The sequence below is a fragment of the Scyliorhinus torazame genome, chromosome 16 (genome assembly GCF_047496885.1).
Source record: "Scyliorhinus torazame isolate Kashiwa2021f chromosome 16, sScyTor2.1, whole genome shotgun sequence".
Classification (NCBI taxonomy): Eukaryota; Metazoa; Chordata; class Chondrichthyes; order Carcharhiniformes; family Scyliorhinidae; genus Scyliorhinus; species Scyliorhinus torazame.
Window position 1 is genome coordinate 7391379 of NC_092722.1, and position 19985 is coordinate 7411363.

Below are 19985 nucleotides of genomic sequence, written 5' to 3' on the forward strand. Positions count from 1 at the left end.
CCCTCACCTTATGCCCATAACCCAGTAACCCCACCTCACCTTTTTGGACACTAAGGGCAATTTATCATGGCTAATCCACCTAACTGGCACATCTTTGGACTGCGGGAGGAAACCGGAGCATCCAGAGGAAACCCACGCAGACACGGGGAGAAAGGGCAAACTCCACACAGGCAGTCACCCAATGCTGGAATTGAACCCGGGTCCCTGGTGCTGTGAGGCAGCAGTGCTAACCACTGTGCCGCCCAGAGAGTCTTTTAAGGTAACCGCTTCAGTGGCCAAGTCTGCAACAAAATTGGCCCAAGTGTTATGTTCTGGTAGGCAGCCAGCTGAAGGGTACAGCACGTAGATACTACAGACATATAGGGTTGTGCATTAGTCAGAATGCCTGTTGTCAAGTTCTGGCTCTTCCTAAACATCATCAATTTTGTTTAAAGACGGGGAAAGAGAGCCCCACTTCAGTTGTTGTTCTACTTTACCACAAATGTCTAACAAGTGCAGAGCATTTTGACAACCAAAATACACTAACCAAACAGATCCAAATTCCAAGGATCTGGATCTAATTGAGGTGATCTCCTTGACATAAATTTGGAGCACATTGAAGGACTGGAAATATATATAATCCAGAGTGACAGAGTCAGAAATGCTGTGTATTGGATGGGAGGTTAAACCGAGATCCTGTCTGCCCTTTCAAGTATACACAAACGATCGAATGGGCCTAATCTAAGTGTAGACATCCTGATTAATAATTATCCCTCAGCCAACACTCCTGAATACAGATTTCCTGCCATTATTTCATTGCTTTTTCTGGGGTCTTGCTGTGCAAAAATTGTTGCCACATTTCCTACACTACAACAGTGATTAGCCAGAAACCGCTCTGGGGTGTCCTGTGGTTGTGGAAATATAAATGCACGTTTTCTTTATCATACACATGGACCAACTCCCTGTGTAAGATGATGCAAAGAGTAAAAGCCGGGGCAGCTATGGCTCCAAGTAGCACATTTGCGATACAAGGGAAACATCGATCTCCAAGTGTGTTCTCTGCAGGAAAGCAACAGTTAGACATTGCTGCCAGTTACAAGAAAAACAATGAGGGATTGACCAGTGGGTAGAGCAGAGGAATAAGAAGGTATCGTCAAGGTACATAGAACTAAAGGCGCATTTATACTATAACAGCAGCATCAATGATAAGCGATTTTGCTTGTACTACAGTTATAGTCAATGCATCCACAATCAGGGCTCAACCTGACTTTGGGTCAATTATCACTGAACTCTGCCAGAATTAGTTTATTCATTAACACTCAGCTTGTACAAAACTAATTTAGTATTGATGTAAACCTGAACCAACTTCACAATAATTTCAAACTTAGCAGAGATGGAACCTTAAAAGGATACTAGCCCTGCGATTTCCTGTGTTCGTTGATGAACCTGGGTTGATTCAGAAAGGAACAAATACGGGCAACATTGCCTTGATGATCGGATCAGTGCTTTATTCTTTTCCTGGTGCTATTTTTATGTATATTTATGTTTAAAATGGTGTTATCTTCAAAATGGGGTTCATTTGAAACATGTTATGGGTGCTGCAGACAGTCTGTTTGGATCAAAGTCTCAATAAAGCTTTGATCTCAAGTCCACCAAATCATAGGCTTTATTTAAAGAGCAAGAGGTAGTTTATACATTGATTTAATTTTAATCGCACAGATGGGATTGCGTTTTTCAATTGTTGCCAGGTGAGGGAAACTGGTCATCAATTCACACACTGTCCACTTAAAATAGTTAATATTTAATCGCCTGGCTATTGAGACTAAATTCTGCTTCAAATGAAAGTTTCAATAAACTTCACCGTCACGCCTGCACAGAAGAAACACCATTTTTTAAAATGCTGTAAATGTTTCCTCAAAATGGAGTCAGCATTGGGACTCAATGTTGAGAGAGGAAAGACTGTTATTCAAACAATGAAAACGCCCACAAATGAGACATTCCTTACTAGGGATGGAAGACAATCTATCATCATCACAGGTGCACAGAAGTCTTGTTAAGGGGGACCAAGATGCCCAGCCTTGTTCTGATCTTTGTGACCACAGGCCAGAGCAGCTGCGGTCAATAACCTGGGTACATCAGTCAGCAGAACATTACAGAGAGTCTGCAAAGGGGGTACAGATAGGTGAAGTGCGTGGGCAGAAAGCTTGCCAGATGTAGTATAATGGAGTATTTTGGCAGGAAGAATAGAAAAGCAGTATGCGGTTTAAAAGAAGGGCGCGATTTAATGGATAAGTTTCTAAGTGTAGTAGCGAGTGGAAACTGCCGCAAGTTTCCCGATGCTTGGCCGGGCGAGGCCGTCACCGGTTAATTGGTCGAACTTTAATTGGTCCACTTAACGAGGCCCCACAGACTTCACGCCACAAATGATGGTCCCGCCAGCTGATTCGCCACCACCGCTCCCACCAGCACCCCACCAAAGGGGAGCAGCATCCCGCAGAGCAGGCCCCACACAGCTCGCAGCCATGCCACCGAGGAGGATAGCCCCACGATACGATGTGGCCAGATTGCTGGATGCGGACGAGTGCAGATGGGATGCCCTGTTCCCCCGAGAGCCTCGGTGGGTCAGCCACTGTGGCCTGGGAGGAAGTGGCAGCGGCCGTCAGTTTGGGGAGCCTAACCAGGAGGACCGCCACCCTGTGCCAATGAAGATCAACGGCCTGCACAGGCCCACATGGGTGGGTTGGCACCAGACCTGCCCACCGCCCCTCCCCCTGACCATGCATGCGACACCGCCCCCGCGCAGCACCATACTGTGCACCAGCCCGCCCATGTCCAGCAGTGCTGCCCACTCCTATCCCCCACCAACTATGATGAACGATACATGCGGCTCACGACACCCTCTCTGTGTCCCCGTAGAAGACATTGGCCCACACCAGACGGGAGAAGGCTCAAACAGGCAGTGGGGTGCCGTGCATCAGAGTCCTCATCCCCTTGAGGAACAGGCCCTGGAGGTCACGGCGTGGCCCCGGGGAGATCTATCACTGAGGTAGAGGTTGGCATATGGCACAGAGGTGAGGACCCACTGGCCGTCACCCATGGGCAGCACGGTAGCACAGTGGTTAGCACTATGGTTTCACAGCACCAGGGTCCCAGGGCCAATTCCCGGCTTGGGTCACTGTCTGTGTGGAGTCTGCACATTCTCCCCGTGATGCGTAGGTTTCCTCCGGGTGCTCCAGTTTCCTCCCACAAGTCCCGAAAGACGTGCTGTTCGGTAATTTGGACATTCTGAATTCTCCCTCTGTGTACCCGAACAGGCGCCGGAATGTGGCAACTAGTGGATTTTCACAGAAACTTCATTGCAGTGTTAATGTAAGCCTACTTGTGACAATAAAGATTGTTAAAAGATGACCTGTTACACGTGTGTTGTTAATGCCACACAGAATGATCCTTCCCTTCTACTGACCACATGACTTGAACAGGGAACCTTGTGACAGAGAGACGAGAGTGCTACTAACTGAGCCATGGCTGTCACAACAGGGGAAATGGAGGGGGGGGGGGGCTCGACTGTACTTTTACACTTTTGTTTTGCAGTGAAGTCATTTATGAGAAATGAGACGAGCAACATTTTTTGGTTTAACTTTTTTTCTCAGACTTTTCCCAGTTTTTACAGAATTTTACCAAAAAACCCATCACGTGGAGAAAACATCAACCACAATATTACTTCTGTATATTACTTTAACTTGTGAAAAACTACTGAAGGGGACCAGCAACTTTAAATAAATTAGCTGAGAAACAAAATTAGTTCATAATGAACAGAAACTACTTCAAATCACTCAAACCTGACCTGCAAAGGAAAATACTACAGTTGCTGACAATCAGAAAGGAGGACAGTAAATGGTGGAAACACTCATCAGTTCAGGCATCCTTTGGGGAGAGAGAGAAATACAGGGGTCAGCATCTCAGGTCGATGATCTTTCCTGGCGAGAGCTCCTGGTTGCTGCTCTGATCCATTGAGGGTTTCCCTGCATTTTCCATGCACAAAAAGATCACACCGTTGAGCCAATAGATTTAGGACGGAGCTTAGGAGGAACTTCTTCACCCAAAGGGTTGTGAATCTATGGAATTCCCTGCCCAGTGAAACAGGCTCCTTCATTAAATGTTTTCCAGATAAAGATAGATAGTTTTTGGAAGAATAAAGGGTTTAAAGGTTATGATGTTCGGGCGGGAAAGTGGAGCTGAGTCCACAAAAGATCAGCCATGATCTCATTGAATGGCGGGGCAGGCTTGTAGGGCAAGATGGCCTACTCCTGCTCCTAGTTCTTATGTTTTCCTTCGGAAAAAAGAATACGAAATAAACCTGAATTTCTTCGCATTATGAGGAATTCATAGAATGCTTTTGGTATAGTTTCTTAGAACAGCATGTTCTGAGCCAACCAGAGGGCAGGCTACACTAGACCTGCTATTGTGCAACGAGATAGAATTAATTGCTAAGCTCATAGTGAAGGCACCCGTAGGTAGCAGCAATCATAATATGATTGAATTTTCCATTCAGTTTGAGGGGAAGAAAAGTGCGCCCGAGACTAGTATTTTAAACTCAAATAAGAGCAATTATGAGGGTATGAAAGCAGAGCAAGTTAGAGTGAACTAGCAAATGTGCTTAACGAATAGATCAATAGAGGTTCAGTGGCAGACATTTAAAGGGATATTTCAGAATACACAGAATAGACACATTTCAATGAGAAAGAAAATTTCCACAAGAGGGCCCATCATCCGTGGTTAACTAAAAAAATTAAAGACAGTTTAGGACAAGAGAAAGCTAGCTGGCAATATGAAGACGGATAGTAAGAGTTTGCACAGATATTTAAATAAGGAAAGAGTTAAATAAAGTGAATGTTGGTCCAATAAAAAGTGTGTCTGGGGAATTGATAATGGAAAGCAGGGTTATAATGGATTAAATAGGTATTTTGCATCATTCTTCACTACAGAGGGCACAAGTACATCCCAGAAATAGCCGTAAATTCAGGAAATGGAAGGGAGGGAGGAATTCAGGACAATTACAATCACCAGGGAAGTGATATCAAGCAAATTGTTGGATCGGCAGGCTGACAAGTCCCCGGGTCTGGATGGACTTCACCCCAAGGTCTTAAAAGAAGTGGCAAATGAGACTGTTTATATGCATTGGTTCTAGGCAGTCATTTTAAAAGTTGGGGTCGCGGAGCCATCCGTCGCAGCATTCCCGATTGCAGGAATTAATGCGCAATGGCCTCAGCAGCCGCTTTTAAAAATGCCAGCTGCAACCGGCTTTCAGAATGCGGGCGCGCTGCGCATGCGTGCCCACTCATCAGTGCGCATGCCCGCAGTCCAGCAAGAAACACTGCCTTCTCCTGACGTCAGCGCTCTAACCTAGAAGATTTTTTAAAAATTCAATGCAGTCTTCCTGCCTGAGACCAGGTCACACGCCCCGAACGCTGACGTCACGTGCTCTGGGCACGATTGCAATACCTCCATTTTGTCAGCAGCAAACAAGCAACTGGATGATAAAATTTAAAATGGATCATTGTGCAATGAGGAAGAAAGGGCCAGAGACACAAACTGGCCAGGACCTCAGAACTAAACCTGGAGAGAGTGGCTCAGGAGAGTCCACAACAGGACAAAGCAGTGTTGGTGTGAGCTCCAGGAGAGTCCACAACAGGACAAAGCAGTGTTGGTGTGAGCTCCAGGAGAGTCCACAACAGGACAAAGCAGAGGTGGTGTGAGCTCCAGGGCTCTGGTGATCAATCCATACAGAAATGTAGCACTGAATAACTTAGCAAGTGAGATCGTCAGGACCAAGCAGGCTCACCTGTCGCATTAAAGGTAAGCAAAAATGGTGGGTCGCGACGGTTGGCAGAAATGGGTCCACGGAAAAAATGTTTGAAAAACACTGGTTTTAGGTACGGTTGCTAGTTTTGTTGACGATGCAAAGATAGATACGAAAGTTAGTCTTGAAGAAGACGCAAGAAGGCTACAAAGGGACATGGAAATTAAGTGAGTGGGCAAAAATCTGGCAAATGCAATATAAATGTGGGCAAATGTGAAATTGTCCATTTTGGCAAGAAGAAAAAAAGCTTATTATCTAAATGGTGATAGATTGCTGAGCTTTGAGGTGCAGAGGGATCTGGGTGTCTTAGTGAATGAATCACAAAAGGTATAGCAAGTAATTAGGAAAGCTAATAGAATGTTACTGTTTATTGTGAGGAGAATGGATTACAAAAGTAGGGAGGGTATGCTGCAGTTGCACAGGGCATTGGTGAGATCACATCTGGAGTATTGTGAGCAGTACTGGACTCCATATCTTCAGAAAGATGTAAATGCATTCGAAACAGTTCAGAGAAGGTTTACTAGACTGATATCAGAAGTCCAAGAGGTGACAGATATCAGAAGTGCAAGAGGCGACTTGATCCTGGGGGGTTTTGACAGGGTGGGTGTGGAGCGGATGTTTCCTCTTCTCGGAGAATTTAGAACTTGGCGTCACTGTTTCTAAATACTCAGAAGGCAGTGGAAGCAGAGTTCTTGAATATTACAACAACGCAGAATCGCCGAGCAGAAGCTTATAGCCAAGTTCCGCACACATGAGTGCGGCCTCAACCGGGACCTGGGATTCATGTCGCATTACATTCATCCCCCACCAACTGGCCTGCAAAATCCTACCAACTGTCCTGGCTTGACACAATTCACACCTCTTTAACCTGGGGTTACCCCATCTCTGGATCTGTAAAGATTTAATCACCTGCTAATGCTCGCATTCCAAGCATTGTCTGGCATCTTTGAATCTGTCTATATATATGTTTCTGGAACATACCTCTTCATTCACCTGAGGAAGCAGCAGCGCTCCGAAAGCTAGTGATTCGAAACAAACCTGTTGGACTTTAACCTGGTGTTGTAAAACTTCTTACTGTGCTCACCCCAGTCCAACGCCGCCGTCTCCACATCATGAATATTTTAAAGACAGAGCCAGATAGATTCTTTTCCAGATAGATTTGATTAACACGGGGGTGAAATGTTAGCGGGCACAGGCAGCAATTTGGAGTTGATGTTACAATCAGATCAGTCACAATCTTATTGAATGGCGGAGCAGGTTCGAGGGGCCGAGTGGCCTCCTCCTGCTCTCAATTCTTATTGACACATGTATGTACGTATGAGTGAAGACGAGAAAACAGGATTTTGCACGATTATCATACACCCAATTTAAAGGAACTTCATTTCATTTGAGCATCAGAATTCCTATAGGCTGAAGTGCAAAGGGACTTGGGAGTCCTAGTCCAGGTTTCTCTAAAGGTAAACTTGCAGGTTGAGTCCGTAATTAAGAAAGCAAATACAATGTTGTCATTTATCTCAAGAGGCTTGGAATATAAAAGCAGGGATGTACTTCTGAAGCTTTATAAAGCACTAGTTAGGCCCCATTTAGAATACTGTGAGCAATTTTGGGCCCCACACCTCAGGAAGGACATACTGGCGCTGGAGCGGGTCCAGCGGAGATTCACATGGGTGATCCCAGGAATGGTAGGCCTAACATACGATGAACTTCTGAGGATCCTGGGATTATATTCATTGGAGTTTAGGATAGTGAGGGGAGATCTAATAGAAACTTACAAGATAATGAATGGCTTAGATAGGGTGGACTTAGGGAAGTTGTTTCCATTAGCAGGGGAGACTAGGACCCGGGGGCACAGCCTTAGAATAAAAGGGAGTCACTTTAGAACAGAGATGAGGAGAAATTTCTTCAGCCAGAGAGTGGTGGGTCTGTGGAATTCATTGCCACAGAGGGCGGTGCAGGCCGGGATGTTGAGTGTCTTTAAGACAGAAGTTGATAAATTCTTGATTTCTCGAGGAATTAAGGGCTATGGAGAGAGAGCGGGTAAATGTAGTTGAAATCAGCCATGATTGAATGGCGGAGTGGACTCGATGGGCCGAATGGCCTTACTTCCGCTCCTATGTCTTATGGTCTTATGAAGTAAGACGACAGGAATTTGACTGAATGCAGTATTATTCTTTTTTGGCATCTCTGTTACCCGGTCAGTTTTGAAGGTTTTAGATTTGACTGCCACCTAGCTGGGAGCATACTGCCGGGATACACGAGCAATGTTTACTGTGACTAAATATTAATGCTGACATTAATTTAGAGTTGACAATTTCTGTGCTACATTGCAAATGGGCTTCCCAGTTAACCCACCTAAAATAATGACACGTTGAACAATCTATTTCAGACTAGTTGTAGAGTATTCTGGAACACAAATAATTCATTGGAAATTGGAGCCAATAATTCATCAAAAAATAATTTCTTTGATCACCAAATGCTGGCCCAATAGTCATATTTTTGAACACTGAGAATTACAGAGCGGGCAGTGGTATCATAATGACCTCCAATTCAGGAGCATAATAATCAGTATTAACAACTGAGAAATTGCATTTGTTTTATGATTGAACCAATGGTGAATTTTGGAAATTGCAATGTAGCTTCAATGCTCCTAGGGAAAAAAAAAATCACTTCAAGTCAAGCTGTCTTCGTACGAGTTCATTCACCACTGATCTATTTATCCCAAGCACTCAGCATGTGTCAGGGTTTCTTTTTGATTAGATACTATAAACAAAACTCATGGCAAAATATCAGGACCTATATTTTGGGTACACGAGACAGGTGTTACCATCAAGAGGATTACCTGGGGAGTGTTACCAGTTCATGTTAAAATTAATAAACTGCATCTATTGTACGTATACAATCCGCTTTGTACGTTTCATGAAAACTGTACCATTTTTACTGGCTTGTCCGGCATCTCCAAGCTAGATTTTGAGCAGTTTTTCATCCACCATGTTAGATGCACAATGATTTTTCACTGACCGAAATAGGTAGGGGAGCTTATATTCATAATTCACTCCATGTGACCTGCCCGTGTTAAACAATTTTGGGGATTACAGACACGCATTGGGGTTCACCACTTGTGTGCATACTACATCTCAACACACGAGACTGTATTTAAACTGTCGCTTCCAACCAAACAACTTTCAATGTTTGCATCAGGTAATCAAGTATTCTTTCAAAAGTAATTAAGTAGACGTGGGCTTTTGGAAGGGGAGGGGGAGCTTTTAATCACATGACTAAGGTTTTAGTACACCAATATCTGGCTCAAGTTGGGCAATTTTTGGCACTAATGAGCATTGATCACAAAATTCTCAACTTAATCTTCGAATGCGCGTGTGTTACAGGTGGTGCTGCCTCATATGGTTGGGCCCTCTGCCAATTGTTATCACTTAAGTAATGTTAACAACTGAATCGTCATAAACCCCTAAGCCTCAACGATAAGTGGTTTTTATAAGAAACATGTGTTGCTAATCACTCATTGAGCACCTGGAAACAATTCTGCAGTTTTACACTCTGGCTTTGATACAAGGCCCTTATGATTCGAAAGTAAATTTGAAATTAATTCTGAGGACGGTAATATGATCTGCCTGTGGTGTCATTTCACCGTTTTGTAACAACCTTTGTTTCGCACGTGCTGCGTTTCCCACCTGGCCCAGGACGGAATGGAACACCTGCCTAATTTTGGCAGGCTCTCGGGGGAGAGGCGAGATGTCTCTTTTTGTGTCATTTTACATAGTTATAGTTTCACCAACATTTTTCAGAAATTTCTTATTCAAAGTCATTAACCCTTATGTACTGCTTCGGATCAAGGTGATTTCTGCCGGGTACGGGTGTTTTGATCGGTTCTTCATAAACAACGGCTTTATTGCGGCGTCAGTAAGGTGATCCTGCAATGGACTGATTGGGCAGACTTTAAATGCCGCTCAACTCTGTGATGGACAGAAAGAGAGCATCCCTTTGCATGATGCCCCACACACTGGTCCTGTCACTGCTGGTGATATATTTAATACTGCAAAAGAAATCATCATCATATGATGAAACGTACAGGCAGAACAGTTGGACCACTCAAGCTCTTTCAATAACAGGTTTAAAAAGTCAGCTTTAGGCAGCACGGTGGCGCAGTGGGTTAGCACTGCTGCCTCACGGTGCCGAGGTCCCAGGGTCGATCCCGGCTCTGGGTCACTGCCCGTGTGGAGTTTGCACATTCTCCCCGTGTTTGCGTGGGTTTCGCCCCCACAACCCAAAGATGTGCAAGGGGGGTAGATTGGCCAAGCTAAATTGAACCTTAATTGGAAAAAATGAATTTGATACTCTAAATTTAAAAAAAATTAAGTCAGCTTAATTTTGGACAACCAGTTACAGACATAACAAATCAATGGATAGCACAAATGCTCAGTGATCTCTCCAAGGTGCGAGGCAACTCAGAACTAATTCAAGGTTATCAAGGCAGTGCACATCTCACATTTATGGGACACATGAATGCAAATGTCCAAGTTTTGCAGTGCTAATAAAGCTGGCAGTGTTGTCGATTGTTGTAAAATCCCATCTGGTTGATTAATGTCCTTTCGGGAAGGAAATCTGCCATCCTTACCTGGTCTGACCTACATGTGACTCCAGAGATGCAGCAATGCGTTTGACTCGTGAGTGCACTCCGAAATGGCCTAGTGGGCAATGAGCGCCGGCCCAACCGGTGACGCCCACATCCCATGAATGAATTTTAACCGAGTTCGTCATCGTTGCCTTGGTGTGAGGCACGGCAACCTCAGGACAAAGGGACTGTAGCACATCAATCTCTACGTGGCACGGGGCCATTCTGTACTGCTCCAGAGGCTCTGCGACTGCAATCACCGGCCTCAAGATTTGAAGGGAAGAAGTATCATTGGCGGGAATTTGAGCTGATTGCTCGCTAATAACAAAATATTTCACTCCTGGTGTTTCCAGGAGAAAAGAGCCTCTGGAGTCACTTTGCTGATAATTAAAAAGTTTGGGCCAGTGAGGGGAACAGTACTGGAAGGCATTTCTAGTCCTAAAATGGCTGTGGGAGGGATTACAGTTGTTAAATCATTTAATTTAAAAGATTGTGACACCATTTATTTGACTCCATAAAAATGTCTATAAATTTAGATGGGCATCATTTATCAGACTTTTAAAAAATGTATAAACAGGATTTAAAAAAAAAATCTGCTCAAATGTATCTGCTTTAATCGTTTGTTCCAATGAAATGAAGCTACTTTGACAGATGCTGCAGCAGTTTAATTTTGATACATCCTGTGGGCATGCCTTCTATTCGCTGCACTATGCGATCTGCCATTTTCGCCTGCATTGGGGAACGCTGCAGAACCACCACTGAAGCTCAGAGAAGCAATCCTCCTTCCTTGTGGAATTTCACTCCACCATCAAATTAGGTCGGTTTGCACTTCCGAGATCAGTGGTGAGTGTCTTCAGTCCTCCACTGAACACAAACTCTCAGCCCACAGCATAACGTCAGCAAAAATGAAACTGATGGAAGTGTGTGTTTGTAGTGGGATCTTCAAGGGAGGTCTGTCTTCCTCGCAATCATGTGGACAGTTAGTAAGGAACCAATAATGACGTGCACCACAGCTTTATAATTTTCTTTCACATTCAGACTCTCAAGTTTTTGGCTTCGCTCATTGTTTCTTACATTCAAGCAGTAGAAAAATGCACAGATTTGTAGGCTGACGGATTGCAGCAACACATCAGAGGCGCTCTTTGATGCTTTCTGATGGTTTGAAAGGAATTGAAGAGTTCTGTGTTCTTCCAGGTTTGTAAGAATACTGGGCAAATGAGGCACTAAAGTTGATTCAGACAAACATCACTGAAATAAACGTTTGTTGATTTTAGAAGAACATTTGTTCATTCAAAATATAAAACGTATTTTCCCACTTAACAAAACATAATTTTTCTAAGGATGTCAAGCTTCAACGATTAGTGGTTCCTATTTCTCTTTATAACCAATCACAGGGAGTCACTTTAATTGAGAACGTTCAACAGATAGAGCACAGACACCCGAAGACCGTTTTCTCCAGCAAAATGAGTCTTATTTATTGGGGGTCCATTCTAGCTCCCAGTTGCTGATCTATTTGCTTTAAGTACTTGAAATTATGAATGTTAATACCCAATCCCTTTTTTAAATTTAATAATCTTTATTGTCACAAGCAGGCTTACACTGACACTGCAATGAAGTTACTGGGAAAAGCCCCGAGTCGCCACATTCCGGCGCCTGTTCGGGTACACAGAGGGAGAATTCAGAATGTCCAAATTACCTAACAGCACGTCTTTTGGGACTTGTAGGAAACCCACGCAGACACGGGGAGACTCCGCTCAGACTGTGACCCAAGCCGGGAATCGAACCTGGTGCGGTGAAGCAACAGTGCTAACCCTGGCACAGTTTTAACAATAGTGTGCAATTGTAGAGCGGCATTATCAGACAGAAATTATCTGAAGATACGGGAGGTGTTTTTTGTTTATTTCATAAGGGCAGAGAAGCAGTTTGGGGTTGAGGTCGAGGTTAAAAAGCCATTCAACAGCATCAGCTGATGTCGTGTCACTGGCTGTGACATCATCGGTAATGGATCTCTCATGGTTGAAGTTTGGTGTGTGGGTGATGGTCTGACTTGGATGGCCAGTCACAATTTGTGCTGTGCCTCACATTCCACCGGTGACGGTTGTCCATATTTTTGGTGGAAGATTGAAACGTGGGACATCACTACTGGCTCGGTTACCAGATCATTGATATATTCACTCAACCAGGAGACGCGCATCGAGAGGCAGGGCTTTCGTCAGTTCGTAGGGTGTGGAGTGGGTTCCAATAAAGACTGGGATTTCAAACTTTTTTTTGAGGTCCTTTGTCAACAGGAGTGCTTCACCCGCAGTCAACCAGTGGTGTACTTGGATGAGGATGTTTCCCTGCACACACCAGGGGGCCCAATGTGTGGTGGCACAGGAAGCCACTAGAATGGTGTTGGTCTGAATGTTACAGAAATAATCCTCATGATTTGCCAGAGTTGGATATGCACGATATGTAGTGGCTCCTGAGCCCCAGACACTCGGTTGAAGTGGTGGGTTTTAGGGAGGGACCTAAAAGGAGAGAGGGGTGGGGACGGGGAGGTTTAGGGATGGAATTCTCAATGTTTAAAGCCTCAATAGTGGGACAAAGGGAGTGCAGAATGAGCGAGACTTTGAGGAACATGGAGCTCGGAGGGTTGGAAGGCCAGTAGAGCAAAGGCACGGAGGAATAAGAAAAACATGAAGACCAGATAATTGCTTTTTGATATGTTGACCGAAGGTTAAATATTGGCCTCTTCAAAATAGAGTCATAGAATCTTTTACGATCACCTGAAAGGGAGCATGCGAAAGATGGCACCTCAGACACTGCAGCATTCCCTCAGTACTGCGCTGGAGTATTTTCTTTTTTGTTTAAGGCTTGCAGTGGGACTGGAACTTGGAACCTTGTGACTCAAAGGTGAGAGTGCATTCAAATGATCCAGCAATGGGTGGCACTGGAAGAAGAATGGCTGAGATAAAAAGGAAATAAGCAACAAGACTTTTGGACGAAATAAAGTTTATGGGAGTTTATGCGAGGCTGACCAGGAGAGTAATGCAATAGTTGAGCCTGAAGATAACAAAAGCATGGATATGTATTTAGTCAGAAGATAGACTGAAGTGGGGATGGAGTTGGGAGATATTACTTATATCTAGTTTAGTTTAATTACAGGTCACGGTGGCTTCCAAATAAAGTCCCCACTTCCAGACATTAACTCACGAGCGTTAAATCAGAAAAAAAATCACATTGCGATTAACCTAGAAAATGCAATTTTCCATTGCAATTAAAATCACTGTAAAACTGGGAAAATTCTTTAAAATGTTCTTTTTGATGCAAATACTTTATGTAACACGACTCCAACATGCTAGATTAGTGTTAGGTTGGTGAGGTCCCTGTGAAGCATCTCCAGCTTCTCTGCCTCGTTGTAGATTCAGTATTCTGTGTGATGGCCAACATCATGTAAAATATATGCTCATTTTTCTGATGTTAATAAAGCTTCAAAGTCAATAGAACTTTTGCAATATTAGCATTTGCTAATCCAGCTTGGTGAAACATCATGATTGTCTTTGCTAGTCCTAAACACAGCACAAGTACAGATAAAAGTGAAACAGGGAATGAGAAAAGGCCATTTAGTTTATTAAATCCATTTCCTGCAGAGACCAGGTAGAATCTGCCCAATCACAGATAGAACCCAGGTACTCAAGAATCTTAACTAGCACAGGATTTTTATAAGATTTATCAACTCTCACAAATAATCAAGCAAAACTTCAGAATATTAAGATAACCAAGCAGCCCTCACTGGTTAATTCACCAGCGGTGAAGCACCAATAGTCCTGAAAATACAGAACCAACACCATCTGTTGAATTTGACCTAGATCTGTTCTTATAACCTTCAAACTTGTTCTTGTGGAGAATAGAAACCCTTTTGTCGAAGTCGTTCACATAACTTTAAATGCTTTTTCTGGGATACTTTGCCTATTTATTAGAGAGTACACAGACTAGGCTTGTGCATTTTCATTTTTGTATTGCACGAAATGTGGCAACCAATTTGTGCACAGCAAGCTCCCACAAACACGAATGTGGTAATAACTAGATAATCTGCTTTAGCGATGTTGGTTGAGGGATTAATATTTACCAGGACACTGGGGAGAATTCTCCTGCTCCTCCAGGAAACAGTATGTCCATCTGAGAGAGCAGACAGGACCTCAGATTAGCATGTTACGCGGCAGTGTAGCACTCCCTCAGTTGCTGCAGTGGTGTGTCAGCTTAGGTTTTGCTGCTGAAGTGTCTGGCGTGGGGTTTTAAACTTCCTGACTCAGATGACTGAGTGCTACAATTTACGTTGACCATATTAGGTCAACGTCTCCCTGCTCACCAGCACCCAGCAGCCCCCCCCCCCCCCCCCCCCCCCCACGTTACACCAACTCTTCCTAGGGTGAAATTCCACCGATGCCAGCCTACCGCCTGGCATCCCACTCACGTGACCAATATTTTAGGGCAGGTCAGCGTTTGGGGGAGGGGGTGTGAATGGAGGAAAAGCCGCAAAATCACAGATATAGCTGATCTTGATCTGACAGAAACAGAAGTCTTTGCTTTACCTGTCTGGGCTTTTAAGAATCGTGAACACTGACATGAAGGGTGAAGGAAACATAGGAGATGGCACCAGTCTTGGCACTTTAAAAAAATCTTCCACTCAAACTAAAGATACTCTAATTCAATTATATAGAAAGACACCCAACTTATTATCTGATAAAGACGGTCTCATAGGGTTAATCATATAATCATAGAATTTACAGTGCCGAAGGAGACCATTCGGCCCATCGAGTCTGCACCGGCTCTTTGAAAGAGCACCCCACCCAAGGTCAACGCATCCACCCTATCCCCATAACCCAGTAACCCCACCCAACACTAAGGGTAATTTTGGACACTAAGGGGCAATTTAGCATGGCCAATCCACCTAACCTGCACATCTTTGGACTGTGGGAGGAAACCGGAGCACCCGGAGGAAACCCACGCACACACGGGGAGGATGTGCAGACTCCGCACAGACAGTGACCCTAGCCGGAATCGAACCTGGAACCCTGGAGCTGTGAAGCAATTGCGCTAACCACCATGCTACAGTTCACTGGTTTACAGTCTAATACTCCAACCCTACCAAGAGTTAGCCCTATTTGCTATCCTTGGTGTTATTCTCGGATACGAAACATCGCCCTGGCAGCATTTTATCGTGCTGTCGCTGATCAGGTTGAAAATGTAGCTGTGTCGGAAAGCTAACGGAAACGGACTCAGAGCAGATTTTCAGGACTCCCTTGTAGCTAGAAACTCTGGTGATTGTGTGTGTCATTTTCTGAAATTCTTCCTTGCACAAGCTACAAAGGGAATGTTCTGGATGCAATGAGACATTTAACCTGCTAATTGTTTGCAAAGAAAAGAAAAGACAGCTGCACCTCAATTTGGTGGTTGCTACATACTGATTTGAAGCATGTATTTCAGGTAGTTACATGCTTGTAATAATAATCTTTATTGTTACAAATAGGCTTACATTAACACTGGAATGAAGTTACTGTGAAAAGCCCCTAGCCGCCATATTCTGGCGCCTGTTCGGGTACACTGAGGGAGAATTCAGAATGTCCAATTCACCTCACAGCACATCTTTGAAATATGGGAGGAAACCGGAGCACCCGGAGGAAACCCACGCAGACACAGGGAGAACGTGCAGACTCTGCACAGACAGTGGCCCAAGCCGGGAATCGAACCTGGGACCCTGGAGCTGTGAAGCAACAGTGATACCCACTGTGCTACCGTGCTGCCCTAATCTAAAGTGAGAAACAAATTAACTGGGTGCAAAATTATGGTATTACAAGTAGAAGTTGAACAATGCAGTTGGTTATGTTGTCCCATTGCATGAGTTTCATTATCACTTTGCTAATGAAGAGTATATTCTACAACTGTTGGCTGAGTCGGCATGACGGCCTACATGGCCTATTCCAGCTTGTATTTCTTATATTTGACACCACGGATTCACTTGGATAACTGGGCCGAGACATTTTTTTGAAACATTCTGTCTTTGTAGTAACAATTACCTTGGTACTGGTCAGTTCTTGAGACAGCTCCTGCAACCTCTCTTGCTGCTGCTCCAGAAGCTCCTGCACTGTGGTAAGATTTGTTTGTAGCTGTGTCACTGTGCAAGAAAATAAATCAAGTCAGTTTTGCTCCACAGTAATTATCGTTTTCTCACTACCTAACCTTTCACACCACCAAACATGAATCTTCTTTCATGCATCACCCACAACAACTGAAAAGATACACCATTCATCTTTTTTCCCCTTCACAAGTTTGGATTAGGCTTTTCCAGCTTGCTTTTATCTCCTATATATTCAGGCAGATGGATTAAACATTGAGAAGACAATTTAACAAATATCGCATTAGCTTCACAATGACAAAACTGAACTAAAAATTAAACATAACAAGGTATATATATCCGGTAAAAATTCCGGAACTAGGGCCTTACATCTGTACAAAGAAAACAATGTTTGAGGGGTGAGTTGGCCATCGTGGATTGGGAAAATACACTAAAAATTGAGAGTAGACAGACAAAACTAGTATTGAAGTAAGTATTACATGGTTAAAACAAATGTACATTCCGCTAAGATACAATAAATATAAAATGTAAATGTCATTCCAGTCCCAGAGGACCACAGGCTGCTCTTTCTCCTTTGAGAGAACGCTAACCGGTGGTGACTGAACCTAAGGGTTAACCTCAGGCGAGGGAGAAAGTTGTGAAGGCGGGGCCTTCATGAATAACCGCAGCCGGTGGGGGAATTGAACCCGCGCCGTTGCCGTTTGATAAAGAAAAGGAAAATAAGAATGCAAGCTCGCAAAAAACAAAGACATAGGTCAAAAACCTCTTAGGGTAATAGACTGGCATGGATTGAGAATTGGGTAACAGTCGGAAAAGAGAACTGAATGGCAGGCTGGATACCACGAGGACCAGTGTTGGGGCTACAGCTTTTCACGATCTACACAAATGATTTGGAGTTGGGGCCCAACATCATATTTGATGATGCAAAACTAGACGAAAATTAAGTTGTGAGGAGGACGTAAGGAGACTTCAAGGGGACTTGGACAAAGTAAGCGAATGGGCATGCACATGGTAGATGGAATATAACGCGAATAGGTGTGAAGTTATTCGCTTTGGTAGAGAAGCACAGGCAGAGTATTTCTTAAATGGTGAGCTGTTGGGAAGAGTTGGTGCCCATGAGGACCTGGGTGTTCTTGTGCATGAGTCACTAAAAGCCAGCAGGCAGATACAGCCGGCAATTAGGAAAGCAAATGGAATGTTGGCCTTCAGCGCAACAGGATTTGAGTGCAAGAGTAAAGATGTCTTGCTGCAATTATGTAGAGCCTTGGTGAGACCACACCTGGACTATTGTGTACAGTTTTAGTCTCCTTACCCAAGGAAGGACTTAAGTGCCATGGGGGGAATGCAATGGAGGGTCACCAGACCAATCCCGGGGTTGGCAGGATTGGCTTACGAGGAGAGATTGGGGAAATTTGGCCTGCATTCTCTCAAGTTTTAAAGAATGAGAGGTGATCACACTGAAACTTAAAATTCTTAAAAGAGTTTGACAGGATAGATGTAGATAAAACATTTCCCCTGGCTAGTGAGTCTAGAAGCAGAAGGCACAGTCTCAGAATAAGAGGCAGGCCATTTGGGACTGAGGTGAAGAGGATTTCTTCACTCAGAGGGTGGTGAACCTGTGGAATTTTCTACCCCTGAGGGCCCTGGTAGCTCAATTATTGAGCAATTAGAGTTAAATAGAATTTACAGTGCAGAAGGAGGCCATTCGGCCCATTGAGTCTGCACCGGCCCTTGGAAAGAGCACCCTACCTAAGCCTACACCTCCACCCTACGCCCGTAACCCAGTAACCCCACCTAACATTTTGGACAATAAGATATTAGGAACTTGGGTCCGGAAATGGGGTCCAAGATGTAGCAGGCAATTTTGAGGGAAGAGACTACTAGCAGCAGAGTCAGAGGGAGATGTCCACAGCCTGAATTACCGTGCCCCATTGAGACATAACCTTGTCAGCACGAATACTCAGGGTGCCCCGGTGCAGCCAGCATTTGAATGGCATAGCCCTGTTCTTTTGTAATAATGGGAGTGGGAAATCAGACAGTCAAGATAATGAGAATGGATTCAAATTTGGCCACCTCAGGGGAGAATCTTCGTTTGCGGGTTGGGCGAAGCTTAGAGAGAGAGAAAGAGAGAGAGAGAGTGAGTGAGAGCACAGGAGAGAAAGAATGCTGTTTTCATAGAATTTACAGTGAAGGAGGCCATTCGGCCCATCGAGTCTGCACTGGCTCTTGGAAAGAGCACTCCACTTAAGCCCACACCTCCACCCTATCCCTGTAACCCAGTGACCCCACCTAACCTAAGGGCAATTTAGCATGGCCAATCCACCTAACCCTGCACATCTTTGGACTGTGCGAAGAAACCGGAGCGCCCGGAGGAAACCCACGCAGACATGGGGAGAACGTGCAGACTCCGCACAGACAGTGACCCAAGCCGGGAATCGAACCTGGGACCATGGAGCTGTGAAGCAACTGTGCTAACCACTATGCTACCGTGCGGCCCACGGTTTGAACAGTTACAGGGAGAAGGCTGTAGAAATCGATTAGAGAAGCCATGAAAGATGCCACCATTTTGAAAAGGGTTCTGAACAAATGCCCTAACAGAAGAAAAATTGCTTCGTAAATGCAAGTGTTGCCTTTTCTTGTTTGTGTAAGTGGAACAAGAGCCGCATGATCATGTAAAATGTTGCTTAATAGGAACTAGTGTATTAAGGTTAAGAAATTGCGAGAGCTGAAGTAAAAGTTTAAATATTGTTTTATTTTCTTTTAATAACGTTCTTTTATAATATAACCAAGCCCTATTTCTTATATTATCACTGCTGGAACAAATCGATCTTTCTGCACTGCATTAAAACTTTAATAAATTATGGCATCTGGTCCAGTCTCTTTGCCACTGATGACCAGGTGTCTGTAACAGTGTTCAAGATTTAAATCAATAGATTTCTAGATACAAATGACATCGAGGGATATGGGAATAGTGCATAGTGCAGGAAAGTAGCGCTGAGGTAGATGATCGGCTGCAATCTATGGCTCGAGGGGCCGAATGGCCTAATCCTACTCCCAAGTTTTAGAGGGATTTCTTGTGTATAAGACCGTAAGACATAGAAGCAGAATCAGGCCACTCGGCCCACCTAGTCTGCTCCACCATTCAATCATGGCTGATATCTTTCTCATCCCCATTCTCCTGCCTTCTCCCCATAACCCCTGATCCCCTTACCCATATCAATCAAGAACCTATCTACCTCTACGACAGAACCCAGTAAGTAAGCATGAAGTTTGGGTGTACAGTGAAGGCTGGTCTCCTCTTTCGCTGGTCATTGCTCTGACCAATAAATAATTAGTCAGCACCATGATTAGAACTAATTTGAAGAAGCTCCACCACTAACCAATGACAATATTTCCGTGGC

General features: G+C 44.2%; 1 protein-coding gene across 1 annotated transcript in view; it reads right to left on the reverse strand.

The window, feature by feature from the left end:
• The window catches only part of pex14 (peroxisomal biogenesis factor 14), a 370669-nt gene that overhangs the window by 10596 nt on the left and 340088 nt on the right, over window positions 1–19985 (reverse strand). Inside the window, exon 8 of the mRNA XM_072477722.1 lies at window positions 16526–16623. Within this exon, the coding sequence (XP_072333823.1) occupies window positions 16526–16623 (98 nt within the window). The remainder of the gene's footprint in view (window positions 1–16525; window positions 16624–19985) is intronic.